Source organism: Myotis myotis, unplaced genomic scaffold, assembly GCF_014108235.1.
Source record: "Myotis myotis isolate mMyoMyo1 unplaced genomic scaffold, mMyoMyo1.p scaffold_m19_p_6, whole genome shotgun sequence".
In the NCBI taxonomy this organism is placed as follows: Eukaryota; Metazoa; Chordata; class Mammalia; order Chiroptera; family Vespertilionidae; genus Myotis; species Myotis myotis.
The window spans coordinates 24,158,490-24,179,646 of NW_023416368.1; the positions used below are offsets into that span (position 1 = coordinate 24,158,490).

Consider the following 21,157-nt stretch of genomic DNA (forward strand, 5'->3'; position numbering starts at 1 on the left):
TACTTGTATGCTGCCTATGAAATAAAAGTACACTAGAGTAGTTAATATCTTTAATTACTTTAGTAAAAGTAGCTCTCTTGTATGCATGCATATTAGCATAACCAATGGACACAGACACTGGGGCGGTGGGGGCTTGCCCGGGGTGGGAATGGCTGTGGGGGAGGGGGGTCAACTGGGGAAAAAGGAGACATGTAAAACTTTAGACAATAAAAAAAAAAAGCTCTCCACAAACCCACCATGTGCTATCCTAAGAGTTATAGTTGACCAGATATCAGTAATAACAATATTACCTGCTCAGTAAGCATCAGTTATGTGTCAGATCCCATCAGAATATCTATCACCACCCTTTATGGTATTGATAGTATTATTCTCAGATGATGGGATATTGAAAGTTCATAACAGAATAGGCCTAAGGCCCACCCCAGCCACCACCTAAGGGAGCAACTCCTGGCAACTCCCCTCAAAGGTCACTTCTGTCCTCAAACAACCTGCCTCAGGTGAGGTCCACCTTCAGCACCACCTTTGCACCAGACTGGTTTCAGGCCCTGGGGCTGGAGATACCACTGACACCTCATCCTCTGAGCCTTCCTGTTCTCTCTATACAAGTATGTCAAACTCGCAGCCTGTGGGCCGCATGCCGCATTTATTTGGCCCATGTTAGCCTTTGAGTTTGACATGCTTGCTCTACAAGCATCCCTTTCCCTGGCATGTATGGGCCTTTTGTAGCCCCACAGTTCAAAGGAAAATCTGAAAGTATCCCAGCCCTTACAAGAAAAAAATTCCAGGTGTTATCTCATAGGATATACAGGGTCTCTGGTCAAGGTAGGGGTTGATATCTCAGAAAAGGACTCTTGTTCATTCTCATTACTTTTCCACCAAGAGAGGCCTTGCCACAGGGGCAAGTTTTTTCTTTCTTAGATTTCAAGTTTGAACTCTTAAGCATCCTGGTAATGAATGGACTTCTTGTGTCTTTATTTCTTAGTGTCCTTTCTCAGTCTTAACATGGTGGGGAAAGAATTCAGATGCAGAAACACACATGCAGAGATACATACATATAGACATAGATACATACACACATGGATGGATATATGTACACAAAGATACAAACATACACAGGTAAATATACACATGGATACATATACATGGACATACATCCATAGCTACACATAATCTGCGCTTAGGAAGCCTGCTTAGGTTAAAATATAAATAAGTTTTGTCTTTGGAATTAAAAAGATGGGGAGAGCCGAAACCGGTTTGGCTCAGTGGATAGAGCGTCGGCCTGCGGACTGAAAGGTCCCAGGTTCGATTCCGGTCAAGGGCATGTACCTGGGCTGCGGGCACATCCCCAGCAGGAGATGTGCAGGAGGCAGCTGATCGATGTTTCTCTCTCATCGATGTTTCTAACTCTCTATCTCTCTCCCTTCTTCTCTGTAAAAAATCAATAAAATATATTAGAAAAAAAAAAAGATGGGGAGAATCTCCCAAATGTGGGAAATATGGTATTTTCCATAAGTCTTATGTGAATATGAATAAGTTTCTCAAACTAGGTATTGAGGAATATTCCTGAGGTTCCTTTTAATTCTCAAGGACCATGAGACCAAGTAGAGGACAAGCGCACGTTATAATTTTAGAAAATTTCTCAGCTTGCTTTTATAAACGGGATCCACTAAACCTGTTTGTTTAATAGTAATGTAATAAAAGCCTCCTTAGCAGTGAAAAGACCAACCTGTACGAATACAGGATATTGAGGTTACTGTTGCAATAATTATTCTGTTCCATAAAATTTATTGAGCATTTGTGGAATCCCTGTAACACCCATTTCCCCAAGTGGCCATGAGCACTCCAACCACATGCTTCTAACTACAGTTTTGCCACTTGATAACCCATGATCTTGAACTTCTCAATTAGCTTTTAGGTGATTAGATAGCTTACACAAGAATCAACCAAGGAGTGCATAAATGTCAGGTGGAACAACATATTTCTCTCTCTCCCTCACCCCCCACTCCATCCCTTTCTCTCTAAAATCAATAATTAACAATTTTTTATTTTTTTAAATATTTTTATTGATTTCAGAGAGGAAGGGAGAGGGAGAGCGAGATAGAAACATCAATGATGAGAATCATTGATCAGCTGCCTCCTGCATACCCCCTACTGGGGATCGAGCCCACAACCCAGGCATGTGCCCCTGACCAGAATCGAACCCAGGACCCTTCAGTCCACAGGCTGACCCCTCTAACCACTGAGCCAAACCGGCTAGGGCAACAATTTTTTAAATAAGGAGAATATGCTAGAGATTCATCTGATACAATTCCAAAATATTAAGAACCGTAGTCATGAGGGCAGAATTGACAGATAATATTATCTGAATCCTTATTCATGGCAGACACTATGTGTACAGCTCTTCATTTTTTTTAATATATTTTATTGATTTTTTACAGAGAGGAAGGGAGAGGGATAGAGAATTAGAAATATCGATGAGAGAAAAACATTGATCAGCTGCCTCCTGAACACCCACTACTGGGGATGTGCCTGCAACCCCAATGTACATGCCCTTGGCCAGAATCGAACCTGGGACCCTTCAGTCCACAGGTCGACGCTCTGTCCACTGAGCCAAACCGGTTAGGGCAGCTCTTCATTTTTTATCTCATGTGCTCCTCACACCGTGCCACAAATGCTCTGCTAACCCTGCTTTCCAGATTAAAGAAAGCGAGGCCAACAGAGTGCAGGTAGGTGGCGGAGCAGAGTTGGACCTTGCTCACTGTCCCCTGGCAATTTGGCATGGAGCCCTTAACAACCGTGTTACTGGACGGCATTTCTAAGTGACAAAACTCAAACACATTATTTGGGGGGGGGCCCTCCGGGGGGGGAGATGGTGGAAGGAAATCATTGGTAGGCTTATGAATTCTAACATGTGCCCCCTCCCAAAAGTTGCGATCAACTTGTGTATTTACAACAGTTGAAGTCATTAAAATGATAGGCTCGGTGCTCATCATCCCAAGGGATCGCCAAACAACAGAACACAAACTTCCTTTATTCCCTGGCCGGATCAGAGCTGACTCTGCTTTAGGAAATTGCTGCCAATGAGCTCTGGGTCATCTATGAACCACCTAAAGTCACATGGATTTTTCTGGGATGAAAGTCCACAGCGTGGACGGTTTCTCAAAGGGCTCCAGGACCAGCATGCCAGAGACAGCCTGGGAAGTGCCGGTCTCAGGTTCCCCTGCCGTGGAAGTCTTTTCCTGGACATCTCTCCATCAGTCCCTGCCCTTCACAGCCATAGTTCTACAGAACTCATTCCCAAAGTGAATTCATCCCCGCGTCCAGCGGCTCCTGTGGGCCCCGCAGCCGGCATGAGACACTGCGAGTGTGTCCTTCACCGCTTCTGGTAATGAGTTGTGCTTTTAAGCAGCCTGACACAGCCAGGCCTCTCCTTCCTAAGCCGAACCCATTAGCATATACGACCCATTTACTGATAAATGCATGTGATTGGTTTCCAGCACGTCACTGTCTTATGGCTGCTGCTTGTCTTAGGGAGCGTGTGAAGTTTTATGCAGTTGTGTTTTTGTTCTCTTAATTGGAGCCTTAAATTCTAAGGAAGAAAATAATTAGTATTTAATTTAAAATCACTCATGGGTTGCCCTGACTGGTGTGGCTCAGTTGGCTGAGCATCGTCCCATGCACCAAAAGGTCTCCAGTTTGATACCTGGTCAGGGCACACACCCAGGTTGTGGGTTTGATCCCCATTCGGGTGGTTCCTCCTATAAAATATGGATAATATGGGTAACAACAGCACCCCAGAGGTTGGGCACCGCCTGGAGGCGACTGATTAATGTTTCTCTCTCTCTCCCTCTCCCTTCCTCTCTATCTAAAATCAATAAAAACAGTCTGACCACTGTAGCTCAGTAGTTGAGCATCGACCTATGAACCAGGAGGTCGTGGTTCAATTCCTGGGCAGGACAAATGCCCAGGTTTCAGGCTCTGCCCCCAGTGGGGTGCACGCAGGAGGCAGCCAATCCATGATTCTCTCTCATTGTTGTTATTTCTCTCTCTCTCTCTCTCCCCCTATCCTTTCTTCTCTAAAATCAATAAAAATATATTTTAAATAAATAAATAAAATAAAAATGTACTTTTAAAAATAATAAATAAACTAAAATCACTCCTGGGTTTTCAATCCTTTGGTGCATCAAAAGGGGAAAAGAGGAGTAAAAGAAAGAGGGGGGAAACCTAATAGATGAACCCGGGTAAAGACAACCAAGGCTCTTCTCTTGTCAGATGTAGGGAAAGACCTAGTCACGTTTTTTCTGAAGAGCAGGCCAGTCCGTTGTCTTTCTCAGGTGCTGTGGCCACGTCTAATGGACCAGAGGCCAGAGGCCCTTCGCGTGGCCGTGGACGGCCAATGGAAGGATCAGATTCCGGTATCTGAGTCCCAGCCTACAGTGTACTCATACGTGACCTTGGTTATTTTACTTAGTTTATGTAAGTTTGCATCATCTCTCCTGTAAAATAGGGATAACAGCAGTACTCAGTGCATCGGTGTGACAGCGTGCTTGATTGCAAGCAGGAAGAATCTACAGAGCACAGATGTGCACAGCTGGAGGGTCAGCGGGAGCACCCCCTCCCCCCATGCTCTGACGAGGGGGCAGTCAGTCTGTCTACAGTGCTGCTGGCAGGAGCACACAGCCCACTGCCCCGTCTCTGCCCTCTTGTCTCTTGCTCACACTCAGATAATCTAACATGAGTGCCCCCCTGCTGACCTGCCTGCTGGAGTCAGGGAGAGGGAAGCTGGGATCCCCGGAGGTTGGGCACTGCCTGGAGCCCCCCACATGAGGGAGAGTCACATGATGCTATGCACAAGGGCAACTCTCCCCCAAACAAGAAATAGCTATGACAACAGGAGGGTTGTGAAGAATCAACGACAGAACGCACAGAAAGCCTTTAGCAACCTACCAGAACACAGCAGATGGCCAAGACATGGCAGCTATTATTATTGCTATAATTGGCAATATTTTTTAAAAACAGGAATAATAAATTTATTATAAGAACCACAGAAGGTATAGTAGTGCACATACAAAAGAGGGAACCTCTGAACCAGAGGGCTGGCTGTTGCTTCATCAGGGAGCCCTCCGTCTCCAGAGTGGCTCTGAGGATACCAGGTCCAGAGGATGGCACCCTGACCCAAAAGTGAGGCCAGCTAGAACACATGGTGCCAGGGACCGGGTTCCCCCAGAATTCTCTGCTCCCCAGGACCCCCAGTTCTGAGCAGGCCCCAGGGCTTGAAGGGAACATGCTGCGAGGTGTGAGGTCCAGCTGGTAGTGGCGACTTGAAACTATCCACAGGCCAGACTTCCTTCCGAGACACACGGGTGCCCCTGGATGCAGGAGCCTCCCTACCGCAGGCCCCGTATGAACCCAACACTGAGCAGTGAATTCTGTGTGTCTTCAGGGTTTCCTACAGAAACGGGGGGCGTGTTTTCTGGCACACACACAAGGGCTGTAGCAGGGCCCTGGCTTCTCCCCGGAGACAGGGAGGACGGGGGCTCTGCAGGTGCCAAAGGGACAGCAGCTTGAGGAGCTCAGGCCCGGGGCGTGTCTGCCACTCCTACTACAGCGGACTCCAGAGCCCCTGTCCCATCCGGTACCTGTCCCGTCCGGTTCAAGTGTGGGGAACGCTTGGTAGGTCCCCAAGGCAGAAGATAAAAGCAGGAAAGCTAACCGAAGCCCAGGCTCTCTAGGGAACCCACACCTAGAAGGGTCCGACACAAGGTGTGTATCCTCTGTGGCCCCAACAAGGCTGCCAGCCGACCCGTGGTCCCTGGTGGGCTGGCAGCCCGAGATGCAGCCGTGGTGGTGGCTAGGTAGCTGAGAGGCAGGCCTGGTGGATGCTCTCCGCCCAGATGTGGAGCAGGGCTGTAACTGAGTGCTTATCGGGGAGCTTCAGCAGCTTCGAGGTCAGGTATTGGTACACCAACTGCAGGAAGGGGCTGGCGTCGTACTGCCACTGCCGGTCGATCCACAGCGGGCTCTGGGCGGGGTAGTCAGCGGGCACACTGAGCTCCAGGGGTGGCACGCTCGGGAGATCCTTGTCATTCAGCCTGCATATCAGGTGGACGGTGCCATTGTTGCTGCAGTGAGAAGGGTCCAAGTTCACCAGGAACCTGGAGTCTAATCTGGCCACCTCGCCCTGGAGCACGTTGGGGATGCTCTGCTGCTCATCCTCTTCAAGCTTCCGCTTCCGGGTGCACACCACCGGTGCCGTGATGGGTGGGCCATGGATGGCCGTCATGGCTGGCATGAACGTGTGGCGCAGGGAATGGTTGAAGAAGGGCGAGTGGATGTTGGCCAGGACGGCATCCAGGAGCGGCTGGCACAAGGACTGCTGCTTGGTTGGTGGTCCCGGGGGTGGTGGGGGCGTGGGCACCGCCATGTCATTCTCGAGGTTCTCCAGGGCGATCTCATACTTCTGCAGAGTTTCCAGAGGGCAGCGCTTGGAGGGGTCAGTCAGGATCTCCAGAAGGCTCTTCATCATACTCAGGTCCTTTTTTCTGTCTTCATTCTTGTCGATCTTGTTGATCATGCGGCGTAGGGGCTCGATGTACTTGGACAGCTGCGTCAGCTTGTCCAGGTACTGCTGCTCCTCGGCCAGACTGGAGCCCGCTGGGCTCATGACTGAGCTGGAGTTTACAGGGGTGTTTAAAGGTCCCGGGGAGGGAACACTGAAGTTCTGCAGAGTGTGCGCTGTCACTGGACTCTGGGAGGGCTGTGGTGAGGGGCTCAGCAGGAAGCTGCTGGGGGATGGGGCAGGGCCGGGGCTGACGTTGGAGTTGGGCTGCGGGGACGGCTGTGGGGGAGGGGACACCGACTGCTGTGGAGGAGGGGACATCGACTGCGGGGTCTGCACCTGCTGGCCCGGCGACGGCGAGGACAGCATGGTGAAGCTGTTCTGGCTGACCCTTGTCTTTCTTTGATGCCCTGCTTCTCAAATACTAATGTTGGGGTCCAGCCCCAGCAGGTCCAGGGGTTCCCAAAGGTGTGGACGGAGTCGGCAAAGAAGGAATGACACAGAGGCAACGTTCAGTTGATTATCGTAGCTAGGCTCTCCAGCCAGGTTCTGTGTCTTGGCAGTATTTTTAGCAGCTACCGCTCTGGCCACCAGGGATGATACAGGCAGATGATAAAAATAGACTCATTTTCGATGAGTTCGTGATGAGGGATCCTGGGGAGAGGGCGGAAGGAAGGATAGGCAGTGAGCAGAGAGGCCAACGCCTCTGAGGAGGGACAGCTAAGGATGCAAGGCCACTGGGGAACTACCCTTGACATCCCTGTCAGCCTGGACGCAGGACCATCGCCAGCAGAACTGCTGCTGTGGCCAGGGCCTCCCTTCGATTGTCCAGGTGTCCCTGCCCCACCAGCAGGCCCTACACAGGAGGTTCTTCCCTCTTGATGACCTGCCTCAAGTCTCAGGTAGAGGAAAGACAGACCTCGGTCCTCCTGTGGTTAATGCGCAGGCTCAAGCCTTGTCATTTAAAAGGGATACGGGTATCCTTGCGCATCGTTTGATTCAAAACGACAGCTGAAGTCTAAGTATTCGCCCAGTGTAACCGCAGAAAACGAGGCCTGACGTGGCCATTAAGTCTTTGCATCTCTCCTGCTGCAGACAGTGGGGATTTATTTGTTAAAGGGCAGAATTCTCACCACAAGTTCAAGGCATATTAGTCAGTGGCTGAGAGCTCAAATCAAAAGTGAAATCGGACCTTGGAAACTGTGGTCCCGAGACATTCAGATATTGCGGGAGACGAGCAGTGTCCTCTTAAAGGCGTGTGGTGTGTTACCTCTGGCGGTCCTCAGCTGACTTCGTTTTGTTTTGTTTTTTCCTAAGCTGACTCTGTAATGCCTGATCCTTCCTCCCAATCGAGGTGCATGATGGTTTGCAAATGATGAACCTGAGGCCTTGGAAGGCTCAGAAGGGCCACCCCAGTAAGAGAAATTAAAGAAACCAGAGTTGGTATTGGGTAAAATTTAGTGACATTAATAGAAAATTTAGTATTGGGTTTAAGGTTACGGTAATGTAGAGTACACCATTATTTAGAAACTAGAGGCCAGTGCAAGATTTTGAGGTTGTTTGTTACCCCAGCAGAACCTCACCTATACTGACTGAAGCAGGTTCTGACTTCTAGATTATAAACTCCCACAGCCACAAATAGGAGGGCAGGAACTATTACTGCCAGTAAGATGTCAGTGAGATGCTGTTTCCATGGCTACCACACTGCCGAAGCCACCGCTTCCTCAGCCCATGACGCTAAGAATAAACAGTGAACATGAGTTCGGCTGTTGCCAACATTTCACATACATTGGCAGCACAAAAAGCTCTGGGGTATGGGGAGGAATGGTCTTTGCACCCCTTCTACCTTAAAAATATCAAGATTATCTCCTTGCCAGAGCCTAAATTGCATCCAGAATCCTATTAACCAAAGGGCAGGAGAATGTGGTTTTTAGTCTTCAAGTCCCTGTGATGGAGGACACGGATGGGAAGATAGAAGGTGATGGAAACAGACACTAGGTACAAAACACAAGATCTAGCACAAATGCTCACAGTGTGCTCCACAGACCCTAAGCGTTGGGACCACTGGTGTGCCTACCACCAGAGGCCAAACACACATGGTCAGGATCTCAGCGGCCTGGGCATCTGCTTTTTGACAAGGGCCCTGGGCAATCCTCACGCACACTGAAACTGGAGATCTCTATATAAGAGAGAGAGAAAAGAGGTCCAAAGCAAAATGGCTCCTACGTGAGAATCACTTTAATATTTTAACACCCCCTAGAGGATTCGTGTTTCTCGTGTAGTGTGAATTCATATTAAACTGTGGATCATAAAAGTTAGCTATAGACCTCACAGACACTGAAACCCACAGAGAACACAGATCTCGGGAAACCTTTAATCCAGAAGCCCCACGGGTAGCCCGCAGATGTCTTCTTTTATGATACACTATGTATTCTTTTAACATTTGAGCTAATGTTTAAGATTTGGGAGATTTCATATAAAAACCCATACATCTGGTTTCTCTTGAACAATTAGAAGAGCTGACCATTTGGGGCCCACATTTCCAATTGCCACTAACCTCTCTGGGAGGCAGCGTCCCTGACCCCACCTCACCTCCAACACACACTCTCCAATTTGCTGCAGTCCCACCACTCCTGACTGCCTCCTAGGATTCCAGGCTGAGGGTCAATGTCCATTTGGCACCATGCTTGAAGTAGACCTTTCTACTGTAAAGAAAGATTTCTCTTAACTATATGTCGATCAAAAGTACAGAAACAAACTCAGACCAATAAGGCTGTGTGAGTGCTCAGACCTTCCCACTTCATTCATTTTCACTGCCTGCCTGGCCCCTGAGGACAGTCTGCCACTCTGGCCTTGGAGTGCTTGGTAGCATTTTTTGGTCCTGAGGCCAGTTTGCAGCATGTGATCTAAGGTCCAATTGAGGGGAGCCCCCACCTGGCCGCCTGTAGAATAGCACCCTGGAGAGGGGCTATTTTTATATTCTGGCATGGGGCGGGTGGGGCAGGGAGAGGATTCTCTATACAGGATACCACAGTTCTGTGTGCTGGAGGTAATTCGTTTGGCTCTAAAATTTGCAGTTAAATAAATGTTAATGAACAGCTGTTCCCAATAAACAGGATAAACTGAAATTAATAATTGCAGTATTCATTTAACAAATGAATTACCCACTTTCTAAATACGCGGACATAACATGTGTGATCTCCTGCCAAGCCAGGCCAGCCTAAAAAAATTAATTTAGTGGCAAAAAAGGGCAACCTGGGAGCTGTGCCACCCACTCGGAAGGAACCAAGAAAATGGATGATGGCTTTGCTTGCTTTTTCTTTAAAAAGTAAAAATAGCTGACTGACTATGATCCAAACACCGGGGAGAAGGGAGTAATTTCATTTTGCCAAAAGTGGAATAATGTTGTGCAAGTGTTTCCCAGGTGTTTCCATGACGACACACTCAGCCTGCCCACCATCATGGCTTTTATTTAGGCTACTATTTGCACATGGATCTTTAAAGAACCCGGCTGCATAGAGCAGTGATGGTGAACCTTTTGAGCTCAGCGTGTCAGCATTTTGGAAAACCCTAACTTAACTCTGGTGCCGTGTCACATATAGAAATTTTTTAATATTTGCAACCATAGTAAAACAAAGACTAATATTTTTTATATGTATTTTACATATTTAAATGCCATTTAACGAAGAAAATTCAACCCAAAAAAATGAGTTTGCGTGTCACCTCTGACACGCGTGTCATGGGTTCGCCATCACTGGCATAGAGTCTCAGATAGGAAAGTGCTAGAAACATTGAGTTCTCGGGCAGTGGTAGGGCATGAGCTTTGGAGGCATTCACCATTCACACAACCTCCTTTATGGTGCCAGACCCTGTTCCTGGCAGGGATGCCACCGTGAACAAGGGCTCTGCCGGTGGGCCCAACGCACCACAAACACATGCATGAAAGGAGAGGTAAAGAGAGAGAAACATCAATGATGAGAGGGAATCATTGATCGGCTGCCTCCTGCACGCCCCCCACTGGGGATCGAGCCCACAAACCAGAGCATGTGCCCTTGACCAGAATCGAACCTGGGACCCTCCAGTCCACAGGCTGATGCTCTATCCACTGAGCCAAACCAGCTAGGGCTGATTTCATTTTTAAAAGATAACTCTGGGTCCCCAGAGGGACAAAGGCAGGAGGCGGTGAGTCAGGAGGCTCTTGCAGATGGTGGCTTCAACTAGGGTTCTCCAGGCCTTGCCCCAGGCCACCTCTGCTCATGCCAAGGGATCCCCCCACCACGGGCATCCCTGTGGCACACTGTGTTCATTACAAAATACAAGGTCATTACTGACAGGTGCTATAGCAAGGACTGGGAGCCAGGCCTCGAAGGCAATGACTAGGCTGCACATAAGAACTTGTAGCCCCTCTCCATTCACTCTTTGATCTCTGCCCCTTCTCCCAATCCACACATCTCGTTATCAAAGTGCTTTGCATATGGAGAGACTCAACAATGGTTTGTGTTTAAAATGTTAAACGACCATAGGCATATGCAATATTTCAGGATGGATAACAGACTTAGCCTGGTCTGAATCCCAGCCCTACCATTTCCTACCTGTGCAGCCCTGGCCAATTTACTTCACCTCATTCCTGTGTCCGTTTCTCCATTTTTTAAGTGAGAGGATAGTGCCTAGCTATCGAGAAAGTCAACAAGAACACAGGGAAAGATCTGCAGACGTGAGCATGTCAAGCATATAGTAAGTGCTCAATAAATGTTCACTCTCAGTATTGGCCCTCAGTACACAAAGGTCTTCTCTGTGATTAACACAAATCCTGTTCCCCTGGTGACCAAGATGTGGATGTAAAATAGACGGTTACATTCAAAACTAGAAGCAAGGTTTGTGGTAAAATTACTTAATAGACAGGAAGTTGGAAGTATTGGGCCAGGAGGTGACCTTGACGGTGGAGAGAATGGCACACTGGTGCCTGGATCCCTGATGACACCATGGAGCCACCAGGCCAGCCCTGGACTGTTTGCATCCGGGACTGTTTCCTTAAGTGAGAAAGAAGCTTCTGCTTTATTTCAGCTATTTTTATTTGAGGCTTTCCTACCTATGCGGCCAGACATAATCCTAAGTCACACTGTAGGAAAACCCAGCAGTCTGCAAAGATACACACTGCACTACTTTCTGCAATCATCTCTGGGGAAAGCGCAGGGGGGGGTGCAATTACAGAGAGAAGTCCAAGGAAAATGAGCTTTTTCATATTTAATGTTTTAGAATTCATTCCTGTATTTGTACAAATCTAAAAATTGATTTTAAAACAAAGGGGAACACCCATGCTAAATTACAGAGGGAGAGGGTCCGGAGAAGCGGCTGGTGGGGCTCAGGGCCTCAGGGGCCACGGAGCTGCTTTCCCCACGTCAGGGCTGGGCCGTGTCAGTGGTCACCTCCCCGGGGGGCTCTTACTCAGACTGTCAGCCGGGCACCCCCTCCAGAGAAACTTCACCTGTGGGCTGGCCACCACGCACCACCAGCAGGCCATAAGCCTGGCTCTGTCCCCAGTAAAGGACCCCGGCTGAGACCGTTGCAGGGCTCAGAAGGGAGAGCGGGTTCAAGCACTGGCCCTGACAGGGAACTGGTTTCTCTTTCGTGATCACTGCCCCGAGTCAGGAGGGAGAGGTCAGGGTGTGACCGATGACGCTGTGAGGTGCGAGTGACGCCAGACCGTTCATCCTGCGCCGGCCAAGGGCCCAGGACTAACGTGTTCTGCTGGTCATAGGTATCCCCTCAGACAGCAGGCATGGGAAGCGAATCAGCCAGGTGTCAGTGGATAGGGGCATGTCCCTGAGATTTTAAGTCCATATTCAACTCATATGCACCGACTTCAGATTACTTGCAAGAAACCCCAGATGAGTCAACTATGGGGGAACATGGAGAGCGGCCTTTCCTGTTTTCAACACGTCCGTCCTCACCGGTTCCCGGATCTGGCAAACCCCCAGGCCTCAGTAGCCCCACATCCACGTCCTCTGTGCCCACACCTGCAGAGCCTGGACGGGGGGAGGTGGGTATCATTGTCAGTCAGCACCCCACATTTCAAACAGGCTTCGGACCAGACCAGCAATTCTGCTGTTCCAGAGGAACCGAGTTTATCCTAATTCTCGGCCTTCCACCCTCTGTCCCTGCTACTTACAGGAGCTGCCACCTCGAAATGGAAAGCCGTCCCCGTGTCTGCACCCATCTGTCACCTCTGCCTCCTACCACTGCAGAGGGCTGCCCTCCTCTTATCTAAGGCCCATCTCCCCCCCCACCCCCACCCCCAGGATCTGACCTCCTACCCCATCTCTTCCCAAAGCAACTGCCACTCCGTGGGCTGCTGCCACATCTCTGGCGAGATCAACCTTCCCTTTGCCTCTGCGTCACTCAGGGGGAAACAATGCAGGATGTGGAAAAGTCAAACAATCCCCCCAAACCTGGCGGGTGTATCACCCCCTCAGCGGTGGGCTTACCATGAACACTGATAACAGACACTTATTATCAGGACTCAAATGTAAGTTGTAACTTGAAGGGGAATTCCTGTCCACCAGGCAGGTCAGCTCCTACCTCAGGACTTGAAAACAAAAATGTATTATCACCTTGAAATGTGAATCGCCAGGGAGACTGCATGACTTTCCCTTGAAATACTAAAGCCACTCCACCTTTGTTTTAATATTCTATTCTCCTCCCTTCTATTTATTTTTTAAGTATTTTTATTGATTTCAGGGAGGAAGGAAGAGGGATAGAGAGATAGAAACAGCAATAATGAGAAAGAATCCTTGATCGGCTGCCTCCTACATGCCCCTTTCTGGGGATCCAGCCCCCAATCCGGGCATGTGCCCTGACCAGGAATCGAACTGTGATCTCCTGGTTCATAGGTCGACGCTCAACCACTGAGCCACACCAGCTGGACAGCTCTCCTCCCTTTAAAGAACGACTACAGAAATTTCCTTTTATAAAAACAAGTAAATCTTGGTCATTTATAATCCTGGGATTCAAATAATGTGATGGGGTGGGGGCGCTGAATGATGCTTTAAAAGAAATCAAGCAATATTTCAAATCAGAGCATTTCACAGAGAATCCGGAATGCTTTCTTCTCTTAAAAAAATCAGAGCACTAGGCAACACCGGGGCTTTCTTCCACAAATAGCCATCAGCTGGAACCGAGTGCAAGCGGATGCTTTCAGACCTGGAAACCCTCTCCAGTTCACGAAGGTCTCCACTACACACCATCTCCCTATTTGAGTTCACACAGGTTACACCACTATTTGTTACCATCTGCAAGGCACATACTTTATTTTATCGCCCTCTGCTGGCAGTTCCATGCAACTGCACACAACTACCAAATCACGCCAGCCTGTTCACCACCTGCAAATAGGTCAGCCACTCAAAACCAAAATTCTCTTTACCCAGATTCCTACCCTCTCCTGCATCAGATGATACGCATGCAAGAAATGCAAACTGGACTTGACTTTACCAGACCGTGACTTAAAAAGTGAACAGGAATGCCCAACACCAAATACAGATTTCTCTTATGCTTTCAATTTACTTGTGAAGAGAATTCAGAATTGCTTCATTTACATAACAAAGCTCTAGTTTTCCCAAAAAAATAGCTTATAAAATCATTTTTCACCATATTTCTGAGTGTGATTCAAGCATATTCATTTGGTCCTGAACTTTCCATGAGGTAAACTTCTTGTCACCCATGGCGCTCACACTAGCCATCATGGGAGCCCAAAACAAGACAAGAGGCTCTTTGTCACTGGGCTCCTGCAAAGTGCCGCCCTCACAGCCGAGAGAAACCACCACCTCCCAGGACATCCCTATCTGCATGCGAAGGTATTAGAGCCATTCCAACTTCACACATTCCGACAGCTCTATTTTGAAAGACATACATTCAATTAGAGAGATTACTGCTTTATTTTTACCACCATGGTCTTCTCTCTAGTAGATAAAATAGGACTTGAAAGCCAAGCAATTCTTTGATGGCACCTGCAATTTAATCACCCCATTCCCAACCAGCAGCAGCAACAGCCAAAGAATGCAAAATGCCCAATTTTTTGCAGCTGAACTGGAAATTGAAAGGTAATCACCAAGTGCTCCTAATCAAACACTCCTATGGAAATACAATAAAACCCACAGGTGGGTAAGACCGATCCAAATGAGCAAAAATGGAGGGTATAATTCTTACAGAAATTCTGCTTTGTGCATATCAAATACATCTTGGGATTCCCCCAAAGCTCTGTCCCTTTAAGCAACTACTTAATGAAGAATAAATAATTGTCTTCAACTACACATATTTGCTTACAATGAGTGTCCTTAAACCTTTAAGACACCAGTGTCCTGGGAGTCCCTGAGACCCTCTCAGGGGGCCCACAAGACCGAAACTATTTTCTAATGATACTAAAATGTGATTTCCTTTCTTGCCCTCGTTCCCTCTTTTTTTAAAAATTTCTTTATGTATTAAGTTATTACTTATGTGTCCTTATCCCCACATTAGCCCCCCATCCCCCCCACTCATGCCCTCACCCCCCTGGCCCTCTTTCTTTCATGAGTGTACAGCGGGGTTTTCTAGAGGCTACCTGATGAGTGAGGCTTCAGACTGAATGAACAAGCAGATACTGAGCCAGGCACTAGAGAGATTTGCACAAACATAGAATCATAACACTCATCTCACTAATTATTTTTGTTTTAAAAAGTGTAGTTATCTCTTATGAAACTATTACTTAAGGTAACATGTAATGGGTTGATTGTTGTTATCTATATATATAAAAGCCTAATATGCTAAGTGTCCAACAGTGGGATGGTTCGACTGGTGGCTATGACATGCACCGACCACCAGGGGGCAGTCGCTCCGACAGGTAGGTTAGCTTGCGCTGGGGTCCAGCCAATCAGGACTGGGCGAGCCGGGCCAGACTTGCCCTCGAGCCCTCCCGCCATCCCTCCCCATTCTCTAAAATATTTCTTCTAATTAATTTCCTTTCAATGTCCACAAATCTGTGCACCAGGCCTCTAGTTTTAAAATAAACTAATATGTTACATTTTCCTCAGGTTTGATTTCAAAATAGGTAAATGTTGATAGAACCAACATAAACAAAAGCTCTATGAGGTCCTCAATGTTTTAAACGTGTAAAGGGGTCCTCAGACCAAAACATTTGAGAGCCACTGTTTTAAACAGTCTTCCTGTCGTTGACAAGGTTAAGCAAGCTCTCTGAAAACGGGTTTTATCTTAAATTACTTTTGTTGCATCGCTCATCAAAAGAGTGGGTCACGGGTTCCGAATTCAGCCCTCAAAGCTCCCAGCAGGCCTCACCATCCCCACCTCCACTTGCCAACCCTACAGCCTTCACTAGTTCACTGGAGGCATCCCATTCCATTCAACTCGCTCAAAGCCCGTATTTTATAGTGATTATCATCATCACAGCCCATCATTTTTTTAATTGGAAGAGCATTTACCATGTGCCCGGCATGTAGCCTTCATTATCCCCTTAATGAATTAATAAAACTGCTGAGAGCAGTGTCTGGAATGTGGCAAGCCCTCATTAACGTCCACGATGATGATGGTGACTCGTGCCTCACACTAATCCCCTGGGCTGAAGGATCCGCTGAGATTATTCCTCGATTACAGATGAGGAAACTGAGGCACAGAAATGTTACTTGGTCAAGTTCACACAGCCAGTAAATGGCAGAGCTGGGCTCCTCACCCAATTCTAAGTCTTAAGTCCAGGAGGCAAACACTTCGGCTCTACGATGCTGCACACCAGGTTTCTCACTCTACCTAGCAGGTGAGTCATTTGAGGTTCTCGTTAAACGCGGGTCCTGGTTCAGGAGGTCTGGGGGGCCTGGGCTCTGCATCTCTAACAAGCTCCCCAGCAGGGCACACGCTGCTGGTCCTTGATCCACATTTTTTAGATTCACCCCCCACAGGTATTTTAACCCATTGTTTAATCTCTGTGTTCATTTTCCTCTATCTATACTCAAATATCCTTTTCCTAATTAAAAGTATTTTTATCCACGTCTTAGTCAACAAAAGTTCCTAATCTTTACTCAACCTGTATTTTTTCTTGTGAGTCACGGACACCCACAAACTGCCTTTGGAACGCCACACTTCATCAGAACAACAACTAGTATTCTGAGTCGTCGCCAGGGGGCGCTGCCTGCTAAGCAATTGTTCCCTCTCAGCCGCAGTCTTAGAGTTGTGCAATCCTGCGATTGCATGAACATATTGTTAAAAATGGATGAGAGCCCTAGCCGGCTTAGCTCAGTGGATAGAGCGTTCGGGCTTGACCCCCAGTAGGGGGCGTATAGGAGGCAGCCAATCAATGATTCTCATCATTGATGTTTCTATCTCCCTCTCCTTTCCTGTCTGAAATCAATACAAATATATTTTTTAAAAAATTAAAACTAAAAATAGATGAGAACTAGAAAAATAAAATTGCAGGTGGTGGCCAGAAGTATAGGTATCAAACATAACACAATGGAAATAGCAACAGACATTATTAAGCATGTCAAAATGAAATAAAAACTATTTGGCCTTAGTGGGGGCTTTATGGCAAACAAAAACTGTTTAAGAAAGACAAAAATAAAATTTAGGACGTGTCTGGTTCCAGGAAATAGATCAAATGTTGATTCTAAGGGCAAGTTATTATTGGGGATTTTATAACATTTATTGACTTCACTTGGAGCAGCTCTGCCTCGTCTTCCCCATGGGCCATCGCCACACAGCCCAGGCCTAGCAGTCTCTTAGGCCACTGCAATACACATACTGCACCGCAAGCAAGTGACTGCATTCATTGGTGATGGAATCTAGGAGGATCCCATTCAAAATTACATAATGTATCTAATTTTTGTAACTATGCATAAAGAGATAAATGGAAGGGTGTCTACCCAATATTAAATTATTTTTATAGTAAGTGGGGCTCATATAAGATCCCAGTGAGGAGATGCCTGGGTTGTGGTCCATAACATGAGAAATAACCAACCACCTCAGAAACACAGACAGTGCCCATTATACACATTCTCACCGCGCACCAGGGCTGGTCCCATGCCTCCCAGTGATAACTCATTGACTAGCATTACAGTTGTTGGAAAGAAAGCCTAGTTTGGAAGCAGGTCAATGCTTTGAAGCCAAGTGTCAAAGCCAGACAGCCTGGTTCAAATTCCAGGCCTGTCACTCACTAGTCGTGTTACTCGACTCAGTTACTTCGTGCGAGGAAACGCTGACTGGGGACAGACCTTGAAACAGTCACGTGAAGCACGCAAGGACTTAATCCAATCCAATGATCCATGGAATCCCTGTGCCCGCATGACACAAATACAAAATACTGCAGCCAGCTTTTACGCCAAGTATCCCCTGTGTCATTTGGAGTGTATCGGCAAGAATGGTGTTTTCTAAACAGTAATTGCTAAGGCTAAAGAATATACCCAAGGTAATGGCAATGGCCTGGCTTAGACAGTGACATGGCAGCCTAAGGACAACCCTCCCCGTCCCTGCAAATACACAAGAGAACCCTCCACAGCTGCTTTAAAGATGTAGATCTATTGATAACACATGAGAGTTATGGCATCATATGAAAAGAAAAAGCAAATTTCCAATGGCATCTAGTGGGAGCTTTTCAGAATCACAGACATGTATAAAGAGTATTTGAAAATACACAGATAGAGATATCTGGGAGGTATTCCATCTCCCCTTTCCCCGGCAGCCTTCCCTGAGGAACCCAGGAACCCTCCTGCCCCTGAGCTTTGAAACTCTCTTCTTGATTCCATGTGTGATTTGTATATCCTAGAGCAGGAGTCCTCCAATTTTTTAAACAGGGGGCCAGTTCACTGTCCCTCAGACCGTTGGAGGGCCGGACTATAGTTTAAAAAAAAAAACTATGAACAAATTCCTATGCACACTACACATACCTTATTTTGAAGTAAAAAAACAAAACGGGAACAAATACAATATTTGTATTTGCATGTGGCCCGCGGGCCGTAGTTTGAGGACCCCTGGCCTAGCGTTTCAGGGAGGCACCTCGAGGGCCTCAGCAGTAAGTGACGGGCGGGGGGTCTCAGAAAATAGGACCATGATTCCACCCAACACTGCTTCAAACACACAGGCACCCCACTTCCCTGATGCTGGTATTGAGCTTCGGCCTCAGATTGAATACATGTGTGGACACCATTGGCCATAACAGTCATTAACCTGCTACTTGCTTTTACAATTCTTATGATCTTTTCACCAAAGCACGTGTTATTTCCCCCAAATAGTGGCTTCAGAGACTTGACAGGTCCTCAGTCCCACTTCCTTGGCTTTCCCACAATTCCTAGAACAGCTTCATAGATTCTTGCTAAGTGACTGAAGAGTTCTTTAACTGGGACATCTATACTCAGTGGAGTTTACCAGGCTCTAACCAACACCCCACACAGTTCCATCAAAGTCTAGGACTCAACGGTCTACAATCTCCCACTAGTGACTCCCAGGACTCCTGTTCTACGTCATCTCCCACCACAAAGACACCTCCTTTTCAGAAGTATTTTCTAAAGCTTTCAACAACCATTCTGCCAGTGACATTAGGTAGCAATTAATTATCAAATACAGTCCTATGCTCACATGGGCCTGGGCTAGACTTGAACATCAGATGTGGAAGAATAAAGAGTTGTGTTTTCCAATGTGAGTATTTCAATTTAAATAATTAAAAAATTAAATTTAAAATTCAGTCCTTCAGTTGTCCTAACCCCAGTTGAAGTGCTCAGTAGCCACGTGTGGCTCGTGGCTGCCCTATTGGACAGTGCAGTGCAGCTATGAACATTCCCATCATCACAGCACGTTCTACTGGAGAACATTGCTATACAGGCCACCAAGTTTATCATTCATAAAGTTTTCTGAAGAACACTAGCTGGGAAGGATGCTATGGTCCTGGCTAAATTAACCTGGAAAATTCTGCATCCTAAACCCCCTGCCTTACCTATCAGAATGTTAATATTACAAACCTCCAAGACTCAGGCTCCAGCATCAGAGAAATCCGAGTTTGAACCCCAGTTTTGCCACTTATTAGTGGTGAGAACCTGAGAAAGTTACTTAATTTCAGGTTTTTTTTCATTTGCTAAATGGAAACAGAACACCTGGGTATTGTCATGAGATTAAGAGGTGTAAAATTTAGCAAAGTGCTTTGCAATACTAAGGTCTCAACAAATGTAAGCTATCGTAATCATTATTCTTTAAGTACAGAGAAGTCCTATCCTACTTCGTTTAGTGCAGCATTTCCCAAATTTACTGCCACTAAACTTTTTCAGAACATGTGGGAGACAGTATAACAGCCCCCTCCCACACCCCCTGCAGGCGGTCTCTGCCCTGATCCTAGAACCTGTGAATATTTGCTTACGGGCAAAGGGGACCTTGCAGACGTGATTGAGATAAGGCTTGTGAAATGGGAGGTTATCCTGTGGCCCAATGTGGTCACAGGGTCCTTTATAAGAGAGACACTAGGGTCTGAGTGGAGGAGAAGTGAGGAGGGAAGCAGAGGAGGGGCAGGGGAGGTGCTGTGCTGCTGGCTTTGCCGTGGAGGAAGGGGCCATGAGTCAGGAGTGGGCGCAGCCTCCAAACGCTGAGAAAGGCAGGGAAGTGGGTTCTCTCCGAGAGCCTCCAGGAGTGCAGCCGGCCCACACCTTGATCTTAGGACTGTTCTTTCCGGGACTGTAAGATGATCTGTGTCGTTTTAAGGCTCCAGTGGTCAGCAAACTCATTAGTCAACAGGGCCAAATATCAACAGTACTTCTTCAAAATAGACGCGCCCAGGCCGGAAACCGACTTCTGCGCATGGGCCACGAAGTCTCAATCGCACTGTGCGCGCCCACACGTGGTATTTTGTGGAAGAGCCACACTCAAGGGGCCAAAGAGCCGCATGTGGCTCGGGAGCCGCAGTGTGCCGACCACGGTTTAAGCTGCTAACTCCGTGGTACTTACTACAGCAGCAACAGACACTAACACAGGACAGCTGAACCCAACTCCCAATGGGAGCCGACCCGGGGAAGCGCAGGAACCAGGGTCCAGATCAGCCCGGCAGCTGGGCAGCTTTGTAACTCCCAGCAAGCCTACGCCTCGGGCTGCTTGGGTTTCTTCTACAAAATGGTGGCCTTCTCCCTCTGCCTAATTGTAACATGTTTAACGAGGGTAAAAATATAGGCATGCTTTGTGAGAATAACTCGAACCTGCACATTTCAACTTCTCAACTGCTACTACTGAGCGAAGGGGTAAAACAATGCATAAGGCAGTTTTAGAAGAAACAATTCAGGATTTCCTCAACTTTCAACAAGGACTTGCAATGGGGGACTGAAAAGTGTTACATTTTTTGTTGTAATGCGCTCCGCAGAAAAGCCAATCAACAAACATTTCGTGCGCAGGTTGAAGCATTTGTGGCCTTCCCTCCCTCCCAACCAAACATCTTTTCTTTCCACGAGTCGGAGTACGATGTCTTGTTTGGAGGGAATGACTGAAAACAATTTTTTTTTCCTCCCAAGAATAAACATGAAGGGCAAACCTACAGACGGCAAGGGCTGCGTCGCCCATTTTAAAAAGGAAGGCAAAGTCTGGGACTCACGGAGG

The 21,157-nt window shown here is 47.4% G+C and overlaps 1 protein-coding gene across 1 annotated transcript; it reads right to left on the reverse strand.

Moving 5' to 3' along the window:
• Window positions 1-5,851: 5,851 nt before the first annotated feature.
• Window positions 5,852-7,550, reverse strand: LOC118657878 (mediator of RNA polymerase II transcription subunit 15-like). The gene is made up of 2 exons (XM_036312565.1): window positions 7,535-7,550; window positions 5,852-6,969 (listed from the first exon to the last, which is right to left on the reverse strand). Exons 1-2 carry the CDS (start codon window positions 7,548-7,550, stop codon window positions 5,852-5,854), a joined length of 1,134 nt encoding a protein of 377 aa, XP_036168458.1.
• Window positions 7,551-21,157: the final 13,607 nt, after the last annotated feature.